Source organism: Culex quinquefasciatus, chromosome 3 (assembly GCF_015732765.1).
Source record: "Culex quinquefasciatus strain JHB chromosome 3, VPISU_Cqui_1.0_pri_paternal, whole genome shotgun sequence".
Taxonomy (NCBI): domain Eukaryota; kingdom Metazoa; phylum Arthropoda; class Insecta; order Diptera; family Culicidae; genus Culex; species Culex quinquefasciatus.
This window is the reverse complement of record NC_051863.1, coordinates 41586117-41611150: the sequence shown is the minus strand read 5'-3', so window position 1 is coordinate 41611150 and position 25034 is coordinate 41586117. Positions and strand designations below refer to the sequence as shown.

Below are 25034 nucleotides of genomic sequence, written 5' to 3'. Positions count from 1 at the left end.
TGTTGTTTACATAGCGTGCTTTCGTTTTTGTTTATTCAATGTCAAACATTTAAACGCGTTTTTCTCGGAACGTCGAAATGGCGGGTGCGACAAGATAGCACGACGACGTCGAATTGACTCCATTTTTTTTTTATTTTATATTCACCAAAACGGCGGTCTCATGATTGTGATGCATGGCGGCATGAAAGTATATCAGAATCTGCATGAAAACTGTCCTCATAGGGGGATGGCGTCGCTATTTTTAGACCACGTTTTCCACTTTTCTCATCGAAACCGACTACTTTATCGACTTAATTTTGCTGGGCGAGATAGGACGCCGTCTATTTTTAGACGATGACTCAGCACTTTTCCACTCTTGCGCTTAAAAAAACCAGGTGGCAGCACGATGTAACGCCACGTCCCTATGCATTTTTTGCGATATAGGGGTATGACATTTTTGCCCGTTTATCGACATTACCGACGGCTTTTTGGTTGTATTTCACAAAAAAAAACCTTAACAGAACGAGGATTGAACCACTAACTTCTTGGTTATTGGTCCGACACGCTACCACCGCGCCATGGACGCTTGATGAAATGTGAGTGAAAGAGCACCAACATATTCTTCTCTTTGGTGTGTTGCTCTTGGACGGGCCAGCTTTATATGTGTTGGTGAAAACTGCAGATCGCTGAAATGTTTACACGCGGGCAAAAATGATCTACGGGCTTGCTGCAAAAAATGTTATAAAATGTGACATTTTCTGCAGCAAATCTACTGTTGCAGATTTTGAGATATATTTTTCTTTTGGGTGTTCACAGCAAAAAATCCGAATGAAATTTTGAGCGCAATTTTCTAAGACTAATGGGTTATGATTCTCGAGCCTGAAGATGGTGAAAACAGTTTTTCCTGCGAAAATGACTTTTTAAATCGCTGATAGCTTTTCAGGATCGAGTTTTACAGCTTTTTTATGACCTTCAAAGTTGTACAGTATAAAATTTTGAATGAGAATCTAAGTTTAGGAAATATTTGAATGGAAGTTGCGCACCCTGACGATAAAACCGTAAAAAATCGATTTTCATACATTTTCTCGATATTTGCCACACAAACTTCACCTTCGAGCATCAATGTGTACATGTTTTTTGCTCATATTTGATCCAGAGTCCTAAAATAGCTCAAGGAACAATATTCGGTATATGGACCGAGGTTTCGAAAAATAGTCCCATATTCTGGGCACCCGATGTTAAGTGACTTTTCTGAATATAATCCAATAAAATCGAAAAAAAATTGCAAAATTTCGGTAAACATCCCTTTTTTCATGTTGCCAAACTCATGTATTTTTTGTTCTACGAAACAGACCGTGTTTTGTTGATTGAACTGCTGATTGCTGAGACCCTGGAAAAAAATTGTGAACCTTACCTTATTCAACACATTTTTGAAATGTATCTTGACAACTTTTGATTCGAGTTCCAACACAGCCAAAAATGTATGTGTAAAATCGCATGTAAAAGCATGCACATCACCTTTGTTAGAAAAAGCATGTAATATTGTATGAGAAAACGTGTACACAAAAAGCATGTACCGAAGAAAAAAAATCAGGTCTGCTCACCCCAAAAATAACATCAAACCGGCGAAAGTCATATTCAGATTACCAAGTCCGCGCCCCATCCCACTCGGCTATCTCGCCGCTATGACAATAGTCGGATGCATACCAATGTAATTGTGTTAACTGCATACGATGTATTGGGAACCTGCAGCTAGATTAGTGAAGATCCAACTGTTTTCATAGCGGCGAAATAGTTGAGGCGTGGACTTGGTAATCTAAATATGTCTCTCGCCGGATTGATGTTATTTTTGGGGTGAGCAGACCTGATTTTTTTTGGGTATATGCTTTTTGTGTACACGTTTTCTCATACAATATTACATGCTTTTCTGACAAAGGTGATGTGCATGCTTTTGCATGCGATTTTACACATACATTTTTTGCTGTGTTGGAACTCGAATCAAAAGTTGTCAAGATACATTTCATAAATGTGTTGTATAAGGTAAGGTTCACAATTTTTTTTTCAGGGTCTCAGCAATCAGCAGTTCAAACAACAAAACACGGTCTGTTTCGTAGAACAAAAAATACATGAGTTTGGCAACATGAAAGAAGGGCTGTTTACCGAAATTTTGCGGGGTTAATGAAAATATGTCGTTGGGGGATATCAAGCAATTTTTCAAGATTTTTTTTCGATTTTATTGGATTATCTTCAGAAAAGTCACTGAACATCGGGTGCCCAGAATATGGGACTATTTTTCGAAACCTCGGTCCACATACCGAATATTGTTCCTTGAACTACTTTGGGACTCTGGATCAAATATGAGCAAAAAACATGTACATTGTACACATTGATGCTCGAAGGCAAAGTTTGTGCGGCAAAAATCGAGAAAATGTATGAAAACCCATTTTTTAACGGTTTTATCGTCAGGGTGCGCTACTTCCATTCATATATTTTCTAAACTTAGATTCTCACTCAAAATTTTATACTCTACATCTTTGAAGATCATAAAAAAGCTGTAAAACTCGTTCCAGAAAAGCTATCAGCGATTTAAAAAGTAATTTTTGTAGGAATAAACTGTTTTCACCATCTTCAGACTCGAGTATCACAGATGCTTAAAATAACCCAAAATTTTGTTTTCCGCTTGTGGAGTTGTGGGTAATTTTTTTGAGGCCCCCTAATATCTATCCCATTCCTTATAAATTTTCTGAATCAAATTCACCAGAATTATAGCTTTCTTTGAAATTACCCCGAAATCAAAGCTGCAAGAACCTAACCAACCGATTTTTTTCTTTGTACAATTTGTTGAATAAGTTGCTTTAGACTCCCCGACGAAATATTTTTTCATGCCAAATATCAGCTCATTTGGTTGTAAACTGGCTGCGCGCATCAGGGTTAAAGTTTTCATGGGAATTACTATGGAAAAATTGGACTTTTTGTTCAAGCGCTCCTACAGCTCTGGGAAAATAACGCACCAACTTCTGGTATGGTCAGGCCTATGGGGAATGGTCTGGAGAACAATTTCCCGAAGAGAGCATATGGATTCGTTGTCCCTAGACCTGGCGCATCGGCAAACAATCCGATGTCTCCGGAATCAACGGTTTTCCCTGAAAAAGCATCAAATTTTCCTTAGCATGCTATGCACTATGGTACATTGGGTGGCCAAGTTTCAAAAAAGTGACCTTCTCCAAATATTTTTTGGTATTTTTTTTCTCGAAAGTAAACATTCTAACTAAGAAAAATCCAAATTTTCAAAGCTCTCAGTTTGTTCATTACGGAGGTACGCAAGCTGAAAGTCAAAAAAAGGAGTAAAAAACTAGCGTTTTTCGAAAAAAAGGCTGATTGTTTAATTTTAACATAGCTCAGCCATTTTAAATGTTTTATTAGGACAAATATACATCGTTGGAAAGGTAATGAGATAAGCTTTGAAACTATTAATAGATAAAATGTTGTTTCCAAACCAAAAACTGAAGTTTTCATCGAATAACTGGAGCATTTTTTTGACAAATCATATTTTTTTGTGTTTGTTAATCGAGTACTTTTTTTGCTAACCGATGCTAAACATGAAACTTAGATCACTTGAAAGAATGGATTATAATCTAACATTGCTGAAATTTCCAGCCTGCGATTTTTTGCGTTTTCGGAAATATGCCATTTTGAACATTTACGTTTTATCAAAATTTGCTGCAATCTACATATGTCCCCTTTTTTCACTTGCTTTGCTACCTACTTCGTGGGCATCGTCGCTTCAAAAATCAATACCTGGTTTCAAGAAGTTCGAAATGACTTTATTGGAATTTTCTGTTGCCTACATTTAAAATTGAGTACCTTAGTCAAAATAAGGTATTCGTACCGAAGTTTCCCAAGCGAAACTGGAGAATCTCAGTTTGATACCGAAAAAAGTATTCAGCAAAATGTTGACTTAGCATGATAAATTTCTGCGATCAATCCTTGAAACTGATCCACATTTAAGTTCTATGTTGGTTAGTACAAAACATCATAAAAAGTACCTTTAACATATCCTGAAGCTGTCACAAACTCTATAATCAAATGAATTTTAAGAATATGGTTTGTATTTTATCGTTTTACTTCATAATTAATATTGTGGATAAAATTAATTTTTCTGTTATTTGATTTAATAATTAAAATATTCGCAATTTATGCCCATAAGGGTGGGAGGGGGTGGTCTCAAGTTATACGGCATGGACTCACAAAAAGAAACACACAACAGGAAATAATAAATATTTGACTTAAAATGAATTTATTACGCTTAACAAAAATTTGTTGGTGGGGAGGAGGAGAGGGGGGGGGGGGGGGAAAGAAAGAGTAGGATGGGGTTGTGTCCTTACAGTGGGGTGGGAGCTTATCCATAATTTAATAATATAAACTTGCAATATAATATATATGCAATTCTGTTTCACTTGCAAATGTATGAAAAGACTATTTATTATAAACAATCAACTATTGAAAAACATGAAAAGTCATAAAAATCGACGTATATCATTTCAATACCATACAATTACCTAAATTTGTATCAAAAAAACATTTAAAAAGCAAAAAAATAATTTGGCCGCCTGTTTGTATGGAGATGGCCCATAGTGCTATGAAAGCTTGATGCACACCGCGACGCCATAGTCAGGTAGCTACCACGTGGGTGAGAAACGGCTGGAATATTCAATTGCAAACTTTCTTTTAACTAGAAAATGATCATTGCGAGCAATCCTGATATAATTCTGTCGAATTCTACATCTTTGCATAGCAAATTTGTATTTTTTTGCAAATTTTTCATCCACGTGACGTATGGCGTCGCGGTGCTTTCATAGCATGCTAAGGAAAATTTGATGCTTTTCAGGGAAAACCGTTGATTCCGGAGACATCGGATTGTTTGCCGATGCGCCAGGTCTAGGAACAACGAATCCATTTGCTCTCTTCGGTAAATTGTTCTTCAGACCATTCCCCATAGGCCTGACCATACCAGAAGTTGGCGCGTGATTTTCTTAGACCTGTAGGAGCGTTTGAACAAAAAGGTCCAATTTCCCATAATAATTCCCATGTAAACTTTAACCCTGATGCGCGCAGCCAGTTTACAACCAAATGAGCTGATATTTGGCATGAAAGTTCCTATGGGCATGCCCTACAAAGGGAACCATACTAAAACTTGATCCGAGAACTTTTTGAAAAACGTACCCACCCTATTGTTCATATAAAAATTGTGTTTCACTATTTTGTATAACCGTAAGGTTAAAACTTTCCAAAAACCTTTTTGCCTTCCTCACCTCAATGAAGAAAGGCTATAAAATCACTCGAAAAATGAACTTCTTTATTCAACCTCGTAGACCCACCATCACGTATACCTATCGACTCAGAATCAAATTCTGAACAAATGTCTGTGCGTGTGTCTGGATGTGAGTCCGTGCACCGAAAAATATGCACACGATTATCTCCGGAGTGGCTTAACTGATTTGGACCGTTTTGGTCCCTTTCGATCCGTCTTGGGGTCCCACAAGACCCTAGTTAATATTATGAAGTTTAGTGAAGTACTTCAAAAGTTATGCTAAAAAACGATTTTAGCTAAAGTTCTGAAGATTGTAAAAAGGGTGGTTTTTGTAAGAAACCCCGTCATGCTACATATTGTTAGAAAGGTATTTGAAAGACCTTTCCAATGCATTCAAAAGATTGAAGATTTGACAACCCCATCAAAAGTTATGAGCACTTAAGTGTTATTTATACCCTTTTGGAGGCCGGATCTCAAATATTTTGAGGAAAAAGCTGGATCTATCATGCGATCCATCGTTGGATAGGTAATCAAAAGACCTTTCCAATAAGCCTAAGAGATTGAGGATCTGACAACCCTATCAAAAGTTATAAGTACTTTAGTGTTTTATATACACTTTTTTTATAATTATTTGCTTATATTGGCAATTTGCGGCGAGAAATATTAAGCTAACCTAGGACAGAAAGAGGAGAGACAGAATTGAAGATCGCGACAACAGTTTTTTCAAACCTTTTGTCACATGGTGGATAGATCCAGACAGGGCGCTGGCAGTTATAAGGGGAAAGGAGGTGAAGAAGCTAAGGGCCATTCATTCTAAGTGTAATATTTGGTTGAACTAGCTTTTTTTAGGCCGGATCTCAGATATTTTGATAAAAATAAGTGTTACACTTACAGTTTACACTTTTTTTAGGCTGTGTAGGGTATTCACTTTTATGAATGCGAGGAAGGCACCAACCACCTAAAGGTGGATTAAGTAACGTTTTTATCTAATATTCATTACTCTAGTGCCAGTTTTGTATCAGGGTAATTCTCCGCCAACTCACACAGCAGTTGCCCCGACCCCTCTTCGATTTGCGTGAAACTTTGTCCTAAGGGGTAACTTTTGTCCCTGATCACGTTTTTTGATATCTCGTGATGGAGGGGCGGTACGACCCCTTCCATTTTTGAACATGCGAAAAAAGAGGTGTTTTTCAATAATTTGCAGCCTGAAACGGTGATGAGATAGAAATTTGGTGTCAAAGGAACTTTTATGTAAAATTAGAAGCCCGATTTGATGGCGTACTCAGAATTTTGAAAAAACGTATTTTTCATCGATAAAAACACTTATTTTTTTAGATTCTCCCATTTTATTTATTTAGGCATACCTACACTGAAATACTGATTTTTTTTGACATGGTGGGACCACTGGTAACCAGGTTTTTGGCTCTTATTTAGGCAATGCAATCCATTGCAATGGACGAGTAACCGTGGCAATCTCGCATTTTGAACACTCAACTGATTATAAGTTGATAAATTTTCGCAAAACTATTTTTTTAAATTACCCCTAATTTTTCATAGTTTTCCACGTTTTTTTCCCAACACCCGAAACAAGCGAGTGGCATATGAAATCGAATTAAAGCTAATGGAAAGATTTACGAGCTCGTCTGGCCTGGACCTGAACCAACCGGCCTTGCCGTAAAGCCCTTTCTCGTCTGTGGGGAGAGGAGCTTAAGTTGGTGAGGGCAAGCCTGGCTTGACCTTCCACCCCCTCTCTCAAAAAAGAGCACGAACAAATTATGGCAGAGGAAGCAGAGAAATTAACTGCGTGTTTTATTGCGTTTTATGGGAAATGACTTATGGGTGGGAGAGTGTGGGGGAGTTGGAGGGGTTTATATTTTATTGAACGTTTTAAATTCGGTCATTAGGCACGAATTTTACACTCAATATGGTCGCGGCTTGATGGATTGGCGGCGGATCAGTGCCCGGGCCGAAACAAGGGTCACAAGTTAAGCTGTTTCCGAAATTGTGTCATTTTGGGCCGAGGAAAAATCGATTATTTTATAGCTTTATTTATGGCAGTAATTTGAAGTCTAACTTTTGCTATTTATTGAATCGAATTGCCGAAACCCATTTGAAACAAAGTTTTTTATGATAGCAATAAAATTTATAAAAATATTTTAGATAATCCCCCATTTCAAGATACTATATTAAACATCATCAAGCACCAGAAAAATTCCAAAATTGTCAAAGTGGTCATGTTTTTTTTTTTTACTTTTTTTGACAAGTTTAAATTGAACAAAATAAAATTAAATATTATTAGCAAAATTGTTATCATGTCCCATAATCGCAACAAAAAAATGATTGCCTCACCATCAAGATCAAAATTCATACCCAAATCCAAATTCATAACCCGAACCACGGTCAATCGAATAAATCCCAGGATAATCTGTTCGCATATTTCATAATCAATGTCACCACAGTCATCGTTTGCACCTGGCCATAGAATCGAACGCAGAAAGCAAATAACTAAGAGGGAGAGCAAAATGGTTCCAACCGGAAATGGAACCCGTAGGTTGAGGCAAGGGGGGCGAATGGTTCCAATTTCAGGCCAACACAATGGCACCTCGTTACACGTTTTTTGTGGGCTTTCAGGAATAAGGAAAAGGAAATGAATTCATCCTTCCTTCTTTTCTTGCATGCGGAAAACCTTTTTAAGCATTATTTGAACTCTCTCGTTTTAAGAAGATTTGGAAATATTCAAGCTAATGTTGAAAAAAATATGGATCAAACTACCTTCATAGAAACACACCGCCCAAAGGATTCCCAACTTTGCGTGGTAGAAAATAAAATGTCACGTCACCAGCTTCCTTTTCCCGCAGCCTCTTGATTGGGCTCGGCCAAACCCGAAACGGAACACGTTTGCGAGCATGGATCGTGCACGTTAAAAAGTGGCAAAAGTCACACTCGTTGAATCTGATTATCGAGCAGAACTTTTTTTCGGTTCTGCTTGATACTCGAACTCGAATTTGATTTCTTTCACCGGTAACGATATCTTTGTCCTGATTGAGTCTATGAAATTGAGACTTTTGCTGGAACTTTTAGGAGGGGATAGCCTCTATTTTTCCAAAATATTTTAAAGCTTTATGAATTGAATTTTAACGCGAAAGTTATAGTTACACACTTGTTTGTCTAGATATTTCAGGACCAATAACTATTTGCTACAAGATAGAGTAATCGTCGATAATATTATCGTCTAACGATAACGATAATCAATCGTTATCGTTATTCCGATAATTCTATCGGCAATAATTTTATCGACGATAACGGACGAAAACTTATATTTAATATATTTCTAAAATTGACTTAAACCAGCAAAATTATATTGAATTTTCAAGCTTCCTCTTAGTTAATATTTTTGGTAATATGGTAAGTTTCAATGCAAAAATACAAAAAAAAATAACAAAACACAGTTTTTTTTTTAAACTACTCATATTTTTATAATGTACAATATGGGTATTAAACGATTCGAAATTTTGCATGTATTTTCACTGTTTTAATGGTTTGTGAAAGAAATACTCAAATTTTTACAAAATACTCAATTTTTCATAATTCGCAATATGGATGCCAAACAATTTGAAATGTTGCATATTTTTAACTGTTTTAGAGGTTTTTTGAATGAAAAACTCACATGTTCACAAAGTTTCTTTTTAAGTTAAAAAGAAGTGAAATTTAACCTGTTATGTTATTCAAAAATTTCTTAAACAGTTAAAATACATGCAAAATTTCGAATCGTTTAATACCTATATTGAGAATTGTGAAAGTTTGAGTATTTTCGAGAAAATGCGGTATTTTGTGAATTTTTTTGAATTTGATTCAAAAAACATTAAAACCGTTAAAATATATGCAAAATTTCGAATCTTTTGATACCCATACTGATAATTATCAAAATTTGAGTACTTTCGAGAAAATACGGTATTTTGTGAAAATTTTAGTATTTCATTTAAAAAAAAAACTCTTAAACAGTAAAAATTCATGCAAAATTTCGAATCGTTTGATACTCATATTGAAAATTATAAAAATTTAAGTACTTTAAAAAATAGTATTTTGTTATTTTTTTAGTATTTATACGTTGAAACTTAACATACTATCAAACAAATATTTACTAAGAGGAAGCTTGAAAATTCAACAGAATTTGGTTGGTTTCAGTAAATTTTAGAAATATATTAAGTATAAGTTATCGTCCGTTATCGTCGATAAAATTATCGCCGATAGAATTATCGGAATAACAATAACGATAGAACTATCGTTATCGAACCTCGTTAATTTTATCGTTAACAACCTTGATTTGCCAGTAATGAAAACCCTCTAAAAAATACCTATTATTTATCAATTTTTTTTTCACGATACTTTAAAGTACCAAAAATGAATGCAAATTTATTTGTTTTTATGTTTTCGGGAATAGAATGTTTGCTTATTTAGAGCCACAGCAAATTAGTTGCACTTTCACAAAGTTATGCATTTTTGATAAAAACATATTTTTGTGAAACATTGAAAAGAATACAAAAACTATTTGAAGACCCGTGTGAACAGCAAAATCGAAAAGAACTAACAAACAAAAAACAAGTTAGAAAAAGAATGAAATCGAAAGGGGTGAAGCATGTCAAAATCGAATTTAGTGATATAAGTTGATTGAAAAATGTCCTATTATTTCTGTGTACCTCCTTTTTCCAAAAAGACCTATAATTAACTTACAAATTTGCCAAATCGATTAGATAATTTATTCTCAAGATACAGCTTTACGTATATTAAATGAATCTTTTACACAATTATTTAAAAAACAAAACTTTACTTCTCAAACTATGTAAAGCACTTTTTTATGGACAGCCCTTAAACTTGTATGGAGACATTTATGGATTTATAGAATTCATTAAAAAATAGATCATTGCTCAACATACGATATTTAGAAAAGTATTGATTTATGTTTTGAAAATTAAGCTGAACATTTTAAATCAAGTTTAAATACTGTTGAAAAATTATGGTTTATTAAATTTTTGTTCATAAAATGTTCTGATATTTTTTAAGGGTGCATTTCGAACTTTTATGAAAAAAATATAAATTTTGCAAAGCTTTAATCTCTTTGTTCAAAAAAATCGATATGTCTCAAAATTTAAAAGATAAAAATACTTTTTTTTAATTCCCGATATTCGTGAAAAATGCAAGTGAAAAAAGGTGACTAAATTTAGAAGGTAGTCTTTGCCTGTTTAAAATGCAAAATTTTATGAAGACTTGTATGAACGAATCAATTGTACAGAAAAGGATTCTTTGACATTTGGAAAGGAAATTACAATTGCATGAGATCAGCTGAAATCGCACTTTGATTTTATTTTTGTACCTTGTCTCCTGCCTCCAAAACTTCTTCTTTCAAAAATCGATCAACAAAGCAAAAAACAAACAGCGAAAATTTACGAATTCGTGCGTTATTTTTTAAGAGAATAAGTGTTCCTTAATTGTTTCAGATTTTTGGTGTAGATTTGATTAAAGCCCGCAAAGAATTATTTAAATAAGGAAGGAATCAAAATAAGGAAGATAAATGTCGTTTAATACCCCTTATATGCACAGTAAAAAAAAAGTTAAGCTTTAAAAATGTGATAAATGTTATGTTTTTATATTACATGGGTAATTCTCTACCAACTCACACGAAATTGGGAAAAGTTGCCCCGACCTCTCTTCGATTTGCGTGAAACTTTGTCCTAAGGGGTAACTTTTGTCCCTGATCACGAATCCGAGGTCCGTTTTTTGATATCTCGTGACGGAGGGGCGGTACGACCCCTTCCATTTTTGAACATGCGAAAAAAGAGGTGTTTTTCAATAATTTGCAGCCTGAAATGGTGATGAGATAGAAATTTGGTGTCAAAGGGACTTTTATGTAAAATTAGATGCCTGATTTGATGGCGTACTCAGAATTCCGAAAAAAACGTATTTTTTATCGAAAAAAACACTAAAAAAGTTTTAAAAATTCCCCCATTTTCCGTTACTCGACTGTAAAATTTTTTGGAACATGTTACTTTAGGGGAATTTTAATGTACTTTTCGAATCTTCATTGACCCAGAAGGGTTATTTTTTCATTTAGAACAAAATTTTTCATTTTAAAATTTCGTGTTTTTTTTAACTTTGCAGGATTATTTTTTAGAGTGTAACAATGTTCTACAAAGTTGTAGAGCAGACAATTACAAAAATTTTGATATATAGACATAAGGGGTTTGCTTATAAACATCACGAGTTATCGCGATTCCGATGTAACTTTACGAGAAATTTGTTAAATTACACATTTTGGAAATGCTTCCAAAATAGTTTTTTTTATTTGCATTTGCAGCGAAATCGAGAAAAATGATGACGATTTTGAAAACATTTCCACAACACAGAGTTACCGTATTTGCTTACAGGATTTATATCCGTGTACATAAAATTGGTGCATACCCCCTAGTAAACCTACATCAGGAATACTCGTCGTAGCTTCCGTTCGCTTCGAGACCTAAATCGAACAAATCTATTCATACCTGAGCGTCCATTATTCCAACCGGCATCGACCATGAACTGAAAGAAACCATCCTGAAATAGGACCAATTCAAGAATTTCCTCGAATCTTCTTTCTGCAATTTTCCAGGAAAAACGGCCGTTAATCGTTAGAGTGCTTCACCATTCAAAAAAAGAAACGAGAACCAGTTAATCATCGCAATCTACTCGAGAATGGCGAAACCGCCAACCTATTGGAATACCTGCGCACCTCGCGGGGGGCAGGTGCTGTCTTTGTGCCAATAGAGGTAAAAGCATTTCCCCTTTTGATTTCCTTTCTTTCAACGAGAGGCTTGAGACTTGAACAGCTGCTGTGGCTGGCTGGTGGAAAAAGCAGACGTGTTCTACGAAAAAATAGCATTAGCATGATTTCCCGGTGGAATAATTCGAGAGTTACGATGGCGTTGGTTGGCTTTCCGGAATCGATGAGAGCCGTTTCTGAGTTGAAAGGAAGTGGAGGAAAATAGATCAGGTTTATCGTTTGATTTGATTCTTCAGGATGATGATATCGTGAACTGTGCTGGATTTATTGATGGTATTTTTTAAACAGACACTTATTCCATTTCAAAAACAGTTTCTAGTTTTAGCCTTTTGACTACACGGAAAAAAATGTGATAATATTCATCAGGGAATGGTGACAGATTTTGCGTAAAAAAATGTGTAATATTACTCCAGAAACTGGTGAATGTTCATCAGGTTCACATTTTTCCATTTTTTTTTCTTTTTGGTAAAATTTCTCATAAAAGAGACCAACCAAATTTATAACCTTCCATAATTAAACTTTTATTTCTGTATAAATACAAAACTCAATTGAATAATTATTTGGCTAGTATTGCTAGATTTACTTTTCATTTCAAACACAATCAAACAATAATTAAATGAAGCTTTTGATCCGTACATGAGTAATTCTCCGCCAACTTACACAGCAGTTGCCCCGACCCCTCTTATATTTGCGTGAAACTATGACCTGTACTTTTCGAATCTACATTTACCCAGAAGAGCCATCAACTTTGAACAATTGATGTTTGAGCTGGTATGATTCGAATAATATAATTTTAAGAAGTGCTTTTGAGATTGTTCAAAACATCTTAGCTACCAAAAAAGAAAGTCGAACAATCTGGATTAAAAAATAAACAATTAATATTTCATAAAAATTATAATTTGCCACTAGTGATTGAAACTATAAAAACTAACTTAATCCACCTATGTGGTTGATGGCTTCCTCACTCTTTATCAACAATGAGTAATAAGATGGATTTGATTTAGACACAAATTTCATCAATTTTTCTAGGATCCGGAATAACAAAGTACATAAATATCACTTTAGTGGTCAAAACTCGAGACAAGGTTGCCAGATTTTCAATGTTTTGGACTCGTTGGAATGGTATTTCAATTACCTAACTTACAATATATAACATGATGATATTTGGTGCGACATTTTTATACATAACTTTTGAACTACTTATCGAAACTTCAAACAATTCAATAGCACCGTATGGGACACTGAACCAAGAATACGACTGGATTGGTCAAAATTGATTCAGCTAGTGCTGAGAAAACTGAGTGACATTATTGGTCACATACACCCACACATACACACAAACATACACATACACATACCCACAGACATTTGTTCAGTTTTCGATTCTGAGTCGATAAGTATACATCAAGGTGGGTTTTCAAATATAAAATAAAAAAAAATCATTTTTAGAGCAGGAGTAACGCAAAACGGTATTTTGATAACAGTTTATATGACACTTGAAATAGTTTTAAAACACTGTTGAAACTATGTTTGTTTGCTCATTTGTTTGAATTTATTAATGTCTTAATTTTGTATGTCTCCCTCTTTAAAACTTTTTCCGAAAATCAAAAGGGAAAAAGTAACATTTTAACATTCTTCTTAATTATTACATATTTATAAGTGATTTAATCATATTATTATTTATTTTTTTTAATCATACACAGTCAAATTGGTTCTGTATCCACTTTAATTGCTTATTTTTAAATTTCGGTCACAGACCGGAAGAGGAATCAAACATGAAAACAACATATTTTTGCAATTCTGTCGTGAAACTACTAATACTTACTTACTTTTCCTGTCATTCTCAAACGACGAAACAGCCGATTTTTCTCTACCAAAAATTATCGACTAGTAAGTAATACTTTTCGATACAAGAACTGAAAAGTTCAACTTAAGGAGCTATTACACTACGCAAACAAACAAACAAACCCGCACTCCGATATACCAAATTTTGACATTTATGTTTCAAATTAATATGTGTTTAATTATAAAATAAGCTTAGAAAAATAAATTAAAAATGAATTTTCCAAAGTAATTGCTTTCTTCTTTGACTTAGTTAATTCGATTTGAACACTTTTTAGCTATAAAATAATCAATGCTGTGACTATCAAAGCCACCCCAGAATTGAATATTTTTTGGTAGTTTTTAACAAATATTGATTGATTGATTGATTGATTTTTTTTACAAATATTACATTTTGGGTCCACAAATTGGTAAAAAGACGCAAAATCTTCAGAAAAAAATATTTTCATAACTGTTGGAATTTTGCAAATGTTTGATCATAGCACAACTGTAATGGTGTATAAAGTATTTTGTGATATTTTTCAGCTAATTTTTTCGAAAATCAGTCTTGAAATTTAAACTACTGATCTGCTTTTTAATGTTCAAAGGTGAAACCTGTGTAAAATTTTATCAACCGCTTGAAAACTTTTTTTGTTGTAAATCAAGATGTTTGTTTCAAAAACGCCAAATAGTTTGGAATTGAAAAATAAATTTAGATCCTATCAATGTCACCCCGGTTTACATTACCTGCCCTTCTAGCAAACAATGTTTTTATCTCTCTTGCTGTAACCTGCACTTTAAGTTCGATTACTATTTTTTAGCATGTTTACTAAACTACAAAAACAAGTAACTATTTTTCAAACTTTCGCTGGCTTTTCGCTTAAATCATACAGATCTTTCGAGTGCCACAGATAACAGACACTAACAACCGCTTCCCTCCCTCCCCCCTCTCGTCTCCGGCCGAACTTGTTTACTCCACAGGTTTGACACTGCGTTGTTGTTGCTAGTGTGGGTGGTGGCCACCGGCGACGACGGCAGCGGCCTCGTGCTTCTGGTGCTGGTCACAAACACGAAGACGACGACGACGAAGACGATGACGAAGAAGAAGAAGACGGTATGTTTGTTTGGGGTTTCGTGGAGAAGAAGGGAGCAGGGGGGTAACCTTTCCAAAACCCTTCCCCCAAACCCTAAGAGAGTTGTCATTTCCAGTATAAATATTTTCTTCCCTTGTTAGTGCTTTGCTTCAAGTTTGCTCCTTGGCTAGCCGCCAAGGGTTGGTTACTGTTTTTGAGCTAATTAAATTTGAAATCTTTGCAGCTAATTAAATCTGTGTCGAGAGCTTTGCTTTATAATTGCTGCAAATTAATAGTTAATACACATTTTAATGCTTAATTTAACTCAATTTTGGAACCATATTTTTTATTTTTCTGTTTGAATCACGATAAATTGTTCATGTTTTGCGTTTTATAAAATATTTACAATTTTTTGGGAGCTTTTTCAAATGTTTCTGGAATTTTTTCAGTGATTTTTTCTATGTTTTTTTTTGCAAGATTTACGATTATTAAACCTTTTTGCATGTTTTTACTTTGTATTAAATTGTGTCAACAAATTGGGGTTTGAAAATAAAAAAGTCTCTGCAAAACAAAATTAATAAGGCTGATCAAACCAATGCATTTCAATTGCCAGAAAAGTTTGATGATTTTCAATTGAATGATTTTTGAATAATTGCAAAATCTGCCTTTTCATCAAGGGTCCTGATTTTTGATTTAAAGATCAGAAATCACTAACTCATCGCTGAGCGAATCCAAGTGGAGCTCGCAACCAGTCGCGAGTGAACACTACACTCAGGCTGCCAGCGACTTTCTCAATTGCTTCTCCCAATGACACAAATACTTCGTGAATTTCATTGCCCGTTCGTCGACCCAAAACACACACAAATACGTCCTGAGAGGAGAGAATCTAACAACATACCAGCTCGGCGCTCTTTTGACCTGCACTACCACAGTTGGCCGTAAATTTATTTTACGAATTCGCACGAAAAGTCAGTTGGCTAAGTTATATTTTTCTGAGCACTATAATCGACCATTTTTTTGTGGTTTTGGTTTATGGTTCTAGTAACAAGGCTCGAAATGCATGCATAATCTGCCCAAAGTATAGAAACTAATAATTGTTATTATAATGCCGATTTTTTTATTAATTATTTTAGATATGATTTGTTGAAGCATTAGAAATTCGGAAATTCTTCCTAAAACTGTTGCAATAATTTACAACCAATTTGTACGATTTTTTCACATCTACATACCGTATATTGAATCATGTAAAAATATTGTATGGTATCAAAGAAATTGACGAAACTAAAAAAGTATCACCTCCTGGGAAATGAGGTTTCTCTGTGATAGAACTAAACTGTATGAACTCTGAAATTTTTAGGATTTAACAAAAATGTAAGAAAAATCATTCTTGAAAAAATATTAGTTCATCGTAGCGTCTTTTTATTAATTTTATTCTAATTTTTCGTGGCCGCTGCAAATATCCCTCGACTCTGAAAATATTCGAGAAGGGGGAAATGAAATTTCAAATCATGGTTACAACATTTGAATGAGTTGCAAAAAGTCATTTTTTAAGCACGAGTGCTGAAAAAATCAAGTTTTGCAACGTATTCAATACAACTTTTTTGCGATTCCGAAAAACCCATTCCCACTGAGAATTTTAGCTCGAGCCTCGACTCGATTCAGGCTCGATCTCGAGCCAGATAGACTCGAGACTATAGTCAAAATTCTCAGTAGGTTTGAATGACATTATAAGTCAAATGATTATGTATTCTGTCAATTAACCTTATTAATAAAAAAGAATGATAAAAGAATTACTTTTCTAAACAAGTGCTGAAAAAAATAACTTTTCAACTAACGTGTCAGGGCGCGGGTTCGATTCCCGCCTTATCCTCCTGGCCTTCTATCGGATGGGGAAGTAAAACTTCGGTCCATTTGCGTAAAAGAGGTTTTAGGGGACTCACCACACATAACCTTCGGACGCGTAAAAATGAGCAGAAAATTGCAATTGAGTCCACAAAAGGGTCGTTGAAGTGGATTGATTTGCTTTGTCAGTGCTTAAAAGTAGAACTTTTCAGCATGTGTAACTAGAATCTATGACATTTCCCCGAAACCCACATTCCCGAAAAGACATTTCCCCGAATGCCACATCTCCGAAAAGACATTTTCCCGAAATGTCATTTACCCGAAAATCATTTCCCCGAATAATCCATTTCCCCGAATGGCCACATCCCCGAATGGCGACTTCCCCTAAAAACCATTTTCCCGAATGGCCACTTTCCCTAATTTTTCACATCCCCGAAAATCATTTTCCCGAATGACCATATCCCCGAACGACCATTTTCCCGAACGCCACTTCCCCGAACCCGGTCAGGCGGGTATGCCCGTTGCCCAGAACCGCGCGCGCGGTTCTGGACAACGGGCATACCCGCCTGACCGGGTTCGGGGAAGTGGCGATCAATGAAGTATCATGTTCACAATTGAACGTTCAAAAAATTCCGAGTTTTTTACGAGCATTTTATTCCAGCTTCACTTAAATTTTGAATATTTTCCAAGTCTGTGGAGTTAAAGGATTCGAATTCCGGATTCTGATATTTAGTTACTCCAACTGACTTTCAAAAAGAACTGACTCCGCCGAATCCAACAAAAACTCCGACTATGACAAATGATCTAGAGAAGGAGAACATCTTGAGCAAAGTACATATATCTAATGAACAAATCTAAATAGCTGCGTTGCCTATTTTTCTCATTTCGTCGCAGTCGAGCTAACTTATCGTACGTCGATTTTGGGCCAAATTGAATTAAGAAAGCCAATTTTGTGCAGCTCACAATGCCTCATCTTTTGACCTACATAGATACCCAAAATTCGATTACAATTCTGGGATATTCAATAAAAACCTAAAAATGTCGTCTCGTGCTAACTTGATACACTCTGAAAATTGCTGTAACTGGCCAAAGAGGTTTCAGATCAGAATGCGTTTGACACACGTACATGCCCGACTACCGTGAACGTTTGTAATTATAACCTCAGCAACCAAATTCAAACAAATTTCAGGACAATGCACAGAATGGTCAACCAAATAAAACGTGTTTGTTATCGTTTACATAGCGTGCTCTATTTTTCGTTTATTAATGGTCAAACACTAACACGCTTTTTTCTCGGAACGTCAAAAAGCGACAAACGACAAGATAGCACGACAGCGTCGATTTAATACATTGATCATTTCGCTTTTTTTGCATTTAGTTGAAAATCAAAATACAGTCCAGACTCGGTTATCCAAAGGCCTTGTCAAAAGTTCACTTCGGGTAAAAACCCACAAATTACTTTAACCCCTTCCCGCCCAGAGCAAAATCTATATTTTTTACGTTTTTCATCATTACTCGTAACAGGATCGATCAAATTGGATGATATTTTAATGGTTCTACGGTTATTTGTTTTTTTCTTTTTTTCATATTTAAAAACACACGCAGGAGAATTTAATATTAAGGTCATACTTTTGTAAAAAAATCCCAAAAAACAATTTAGTTTATATCTAAGTTAATATCATTTGGGAAAATGGAACTTTCGGAGAAATAATCAATCGGGTATATGTAAATTCGGGAAAACGACAGTTCGGTAAAATGGCCATTCAGGTAAATGACATTCGGGGATATGGAATTTTCGGGAAAATGATTTTCGGGGATGTGGGAATTTCGGGAAAATGATTTTCGGGGATGTAGAAATTTCGGGAAAATGATTTGCGGGGAAATGGCACTTTCGGGGAAATGATTTTCGGGAATGTGGAATTTTCGGGAAAATGATTTTCGGGGATATGGGATTCGGGAAAGTGGGATTCGGGAATAAGGGATAAAACCGTGTAACTAATCGTTTCTGTTATTTTTGGTACAGCAAAGTAGGCTTTTTCGTCGTTCGAGAATGACAGGAAAAGTACGTAGTTTCACGACAGAATTGCAAAAAATGTTTTCAAACCCATTTTAAACCAGTCTACTGCCCAAGTTCGCATAAATGTCCCATATGCAAAAACAGCAAGCTGAGAAAAACGCATTTGAAGTTTGTCCCATACACGTGTTAAGTTTTCGTGAAAAAACTGGATTTCCTCCTGATTTCTAGAACAAAGTACTGGATGTTATAGGCAGGGTTGCGAATGAGCGAGCGCTCACGGAAAGCGCGCTCGCTCCAGCTGGAGCGTGAGTTTTTATCAGGTAGCTCGTGCTCGCTCACGCTCACCGGAGCGTTTTGCGCTCACGTGAGCTGGTGAGCGAAAGTAGGTAGTTGTTTTTCCCTGTTGAAGCATCTGCCTGTTTGAAACGAAGTTTCTAGAACTATCTCAGCACAGGCAGCAAAATCAAACAAGAAAGTGGTCAAACAAACAAAAGTAAGCAATGAAATAGATTAAGTCAGCGAACCGCAATAGGTATACGTTCTATTTTAAATTAAGAATTAGGCAAGGGGCAGAATGATTCACTCTTGAGTGAGCTAACAATAAGCTAATTCATTCATTAAAATTCATTGACATGAAGAGATGCACTGATATGGACAACAAATTGAATTAATTGACAAATTTTGTTTATTTTAAGTTTTTAGAATCTGGAGTTTTGACTTGAGGCGGTTTTAAAAACACAAAAAAAAGCAAAAAATAACATTAATTTATTGGACCTTAAAAAAAACAGCAGTAAGCTTTATAAAAGTTATAATCATCCCTCATACTCGGAACATTTTAGAGAATGTCCATATTCAAAAATCATTAATTGAATCTGTAATTGAATATTTTCAGAGTTCTGGTAGCCGAAGTGTTAAATATAATTTACTTGGGGGAAGAGGAGCCACCCTTTATGTGGTAAAACAAAACATTGACAATTTATATTATATCATTCAAATTGGTTATTTCAAACACTAGCAATTTGGAGGCTTTTTGTAAAAAGTGAACTGTTTCATCAATTTTACCCTATTTGCTAGAATGAGAAAGAGAAAGATTAACTTTATGAAAATGATCAGCCGTTTCCACGCACCGAACGATTTATTAAACGGAATGACTTTTTTTAATGGTTGCTCATTCTGAACCGCACGCTGGAAAGGTTGTCAACAAACTGTTTAGCTACATAAAACAGTTTAATGTTTTTTTAATCAACCAAGCATATATAAGTTTTATAAGTTTTTCTTAGGTTCTCTGTCCTTTTTGTTTACGTGCTCATACCCTTCCCCCAGTAATTGTCTCTGCTTACCTTAACTATTATTAAGGTAAGGCCGATAAATTCGAAAATATTTATATTTTCAACTCTGACTGTAGGTTTCCAATATGATTTGACCCTTGCGCATCCAACTTATTATTCAAAAACATAGTTAATGAAAATAAACTATTCCAATTAATATATAAAAAAAAACAATCCAAAGTGATATTTCCACTGACATGCTGCGCCTCAAGCAAAAGATCTAACTAGAATTGAAAAACAAAAACTTTCTCAAAAACGATTCGCGATACTTCCAAAGCGAGCGCTCCGTGAGCGAAAAATGATCGCGAGCGCGAGCGGGGGGCAAATGCGAGCTGAAAAAAATCGGAGCAAACGTGAGCGCGGGCAAACGTGAGCTAGCTCGCGCAGCGCTCCTCCTCACGAATGAGCGAAAAATGAGCGCTCACGAGCGCGTGAGCGCGTGAGGAACGCAACACTGGTTATAGGCTTTTCTGAAAGAGCACACGATTTTGAACCAAACTGAATTACTAACTCAAAAACGATGAAAATGCATATGGGACATTTATGCGATCATGGGCAGTCTAGTTGTTTGGCAATCATTAGTTTTCAAAAACCCCTGAGTACTGACGATTTCTTTTTCACTGAACAAAAACCTTTTCCAATTATTTTCGAATAAATCTATGAAAATCTTTTAAGAATTTGGGATAAGATCTTTTAACAATGATTTCAAATCAAATGAATTCATCAAAATTTCACCATTTTTTTTGTCTTTTTGTTGGAAGAGCTACAAAATCAATCAGAAACTTATTTCAAAATCTACTCAAAAAATTATATGAATAATTATCCGCCAAAGCACAAAACAGTTCACAGTCCCTGATCACAAATCCGAGGTTAATTGTTCGATATCTCGTGATCCCTTTATTTTTTTAACAATAGAAAAAATGTTTTCTATAATTAGCAGCTAGGAATGGTAATGATTTGGAAATATGGTGCCATATGTGTGTCGTAGGATTTTCTTCTTTTTCACTTTTTTTTCATTTGGAAATTTGGTGCCAAAAAGACCTTTATATTAAATTGATATTTTTCATCTAAAAAAAAAACAAATTTTCGAATTTTAATGTATACCTACTTCGAGTCTGCAATAACACAGAAGGATAGTTTTTCATCTAGAACAGATTTTATATTTTGAATCAATGATTTTTTTGTCATTGTATTACAAAATTATGGATTAATTAACATATGGGGTCTGCTTGTAACTGTCCTTAGTTGTCGCATTGAAAAACTTTTGAAAAATGTGATCCGTTTTTCGAATACTCAATTTCCAATCCAATTATATTTCATTTTCATAATTAAACTTTACTCCCCAACTCCCAAACTTTATTAAATTTGTTGAAAGCTTTTTCGCGAGGTTCTTTGAAAAATTGAATATCAAGCTAATTCTATAAGTGATTTTATTTGATTTGTATTTTTCATTATGCAAAAGAAAACTTAAACTCACCATAGTCCTCCACGTTATCAATTTAATCCCGGTTTACGGTACGTACTAAAAAATGACCTAAGGATTCAAGAGATTATTTTAGCAGGGGTGACATCGGGTCTATGAGGTAAGGTCCAAATTAAAAAAAAAATCTGAAACAAAAAATATTTTTTTTTAATTTATGCTTGTTATATTGCCACTTGTGTGGTATCTTGTGACATAATCTTTCTTAACACATTAGATGTGTTACAAGAAAGCACACAAACGACGATATACTAATCTTCTTTTGAAATCAAAGCTACACCACAGTAAAGCAGCTACAGCAGTGATGATTCGAAAAACCATTTTGGCGTAGAATGTTTTCATTCAACTTTCGGAAAACCTCTGCAGCTAACCAAGTGCCACTGAGATTGTTTCAACATTTTTTTTGTGCGCTTCAAGTTTTGCTTTTGCCTAACTTTGCAAGCCACTAGCCACTAGCCACTGAGTCCACTCAGCCAGCAAGAAGAACTAGGAACGATACAGGATCATGAACCACCGGACTAGCATCAACGCCGCCGGGTGAAGGCATTCAGTGCAGGAGTTTCTTGTTGAATGACCGTAATTTGGGGAGAATCGGGACTGAGATGAGTTTTTATTTATGAGGACATTTGGTAATACTGACGAAAACGAATGGAATATTTTTCAAGCAGACAAATTAACAATGTTTGTCCCGAATAACCCCACGCGACGCTTCCGCCCCAAAAGGGCGATTCCGTAATCTCCCCCAAGCCCACACTCCCACCTCGTGTCCCTCGGCTACAACACGAGATTATCACAAGTGCGGCGGTGTGAATGCTGAAAACGGGATTTTAATGATGGCGTTTGAGAATTTATGGCGGAATTATGGACGCCCCCGCGTCCTGGTGGTGTTTGAGTTGAGTTTTTACTTTGCGGGCGTGTGACCACCCACAAAAAAAGGCACACAAATCAGACTGCGATGAACTTTAAGTGCGATGAAATACGAGCTTTTGGGGCACACTTGCTGTTTGCACTTTGTATATGACTTTATTTCTGGCTGGCAACACTGGCTTGGAAGGTTTCAGTGGTGCTGCTGCCAAATGAATGCAATGGTTGGACCTTTCCCTTTAGGCTGAGTCCATTAATCTTAATGAGGTGATTTCTAAGGATAATACGGCGAATCAATTGGCGATACCAGTTATATGGTTTGTAAATATGTTTGTGTGTTTCGTCAAATTATCCACACATGGATAAATAGTTTTCAGCACGTTACATAAAATGCTGGAAATGATCCGATTAGGAGGGTGTGATTTATGACAGGTGATTAACGATGAATGATTCGGGTGCGTAAATGGTTAGCTAATGACAATATCAATCAATTAGCTTGCTCGTCATCTGTATTAACAGTATTTGTGAATAATTTCAATTGGATAATTTCGTGTCAAATCACTTGATGTCTTTTCTAAATTGACATATCATTTCGATTAACATCATCCCCTCCTTATAAGCATGCGGAAATTTGCATCCCTCTGCTTCATTTGCCAGTTCCAGGACATAATCACGTACATTGCATTTGGAACATTTTGCTCGTGGTTCCAAATTTCACGAAAGCTTGTTCATGATTCTGAGAACTGATGAAATGAAGGGATGATAAGGGAATTTTTCTTAAAATAAGTAACAATATTTTCTATGTACACAATTCTGTTTAAAAACATACCTGAGGTCACAATTCTCCAAACTATGAATATTAACAACACAGATTTTGTCTGCTTTTATGTGTCTATTGGCAGTTCTTAGCTTACACTATTTTGATTTTTTTTTCGAATTTATCCGAGTTGAGCACTTCCCTACCAAATCGGCCGATTTTGACCCTTTTTTAATTTTTTGTATTTTTAGTTGGCTCAAACTTTGTGGGGGCCATCCCTATGACCAAAGAAATCATTTTATGTCATTGGTTCACCCATACAAGTCTTCATACAATTTTGGCAGCTGACCATACAAAACTTATACGTAAATATAAGAAAACCTGTAACTTTTAAAGGAATTTTCCGATCAAAATTCTATTCAAAAAAGGCTCACGGAAAAAAAATATCTTGCAGATTTTTAATTAATAATTAGAATTTTTTAATAAGAAACTCAATTTTCCGAAATTGGTATTTTACGATTTTCGAGATTTGTTGATATGTTTTAGTGGATAACATATGATTCGTAGCAGTTGCATTAATAATTTGAATTTAAAATTCACGATTTTGATTTTAAAAATATTTCGAAAAAATAGCAATTCTCTAAAGCTTCGCAGTTTATTTTTCAAGATTTTTAAATCCGTTTTTTTTTTAAATGGGATGTCAATCAATCCATGCACACTAGGGTGACAATACAAAAAATCGACATCGGGGATATCCCCTGATTCGATCCCTTAGGGAAAAATAAGTAACTGTGAGAATTTTGATCCAAATCGGTTAAGGTTAAACCTACACGCTATAGATCGTTAAATAAAGAAAATCTGTCCATACAAAAACGTCTTCTTCAAATTGCTTATAACTCCTCAAGGTGAACTCGGATCGTTTTGCGGTCTTCGACAAGGTTGTTTAGCATAAAATTTTACACATAAATCAAACTTCTACAATCAAAAGCGAACCCTAACCTTAACTATTCTGTCCCTGATCGCATAAATGTCCCATATGCATTTTCGTCGTTTTTTGAGTTAATTTACATTTATGCGAACATAGGCAGTATTAGAAGTGCGGTGCTTCTTGGGACGCGCAGTTCTGTTTTTTTCGTGATAATTTTCGTCTCTTTTGTGTTGCTATTTGTGTGCATGGGGTGATTGGGTTTATGTGATTAGGTTTTATGTGATTATGTTTTATTTTTTATGTTATTTTCTTTTTCTCCATTTCCTCAGTTTGATTTGCGATGCCTTTCCGTCGGATCGTGTTTTTTTTTCGCGTTCGTCGTCGGTGTGTTTTTCGTTTTTTTTTCGCGTGTGTGTATGTGTGTAAAAGTGCGGTTGGTTCTGGTTGTCATCGATGACAATTGAGCCAGTCTTATTTGCGATGCCTTTCGGTCGGGTCGCAGGGTTTTTTCACGTTCGTCGTCGGTGTGCAATAACAACAAAACCTTATCATACCATTTCAGCTCGATAAACATCGTAACTCGTCGTTCGCTTCGTTGATCAGTACCCCACTAAACATGAATCATGTAAAACTCGTAAAAACATCTCAATTAAAAAGTCAGACTGTTAAATTCTTCATCATTTAATTACAAATAATTTTGGTTCTATCTTTCCACAGCCGGCTGTCTAAGATAAATCCATTTCAATTAAAAGTTAACAGCCGATAAACGGGAAATGACTCATCCGCAGCATCCGATTGCTTGCCTTGAGATTAAAACATA

The 25034-nt window shown here is 35.3% G+C and overlaps 1 protein-coding gene across 10 annotated transcripts in view; it reads left to right on the top strand.

Annotated features, from left to right (window-relative positions):
• The window catches only part of LOC6043488, a 304631-nt gene that overhangs the window by 215100 nt on the left and 64497 nt on the right, over window positions 1-25034 (top strand). For 8 of the 10 annotated variants that reach the window (XM_038265179.1, XM_038265177.1, XM_038265171.1 and 5 more), the window contains one exon: window positions 14907-15039. The exons of the other annotated variants lie outside the window; for them this stretch is intronic. In XM_038265179.1, coding sequence (XP_038121107.1) covers window positions 14907-15039 — 133 coding nt within the window. The remainder of the gene's footprint in view (window positions 1-14906; window positions 15040-25034) is intronic. 10 annotated transcript variants of the gene reach the window in all.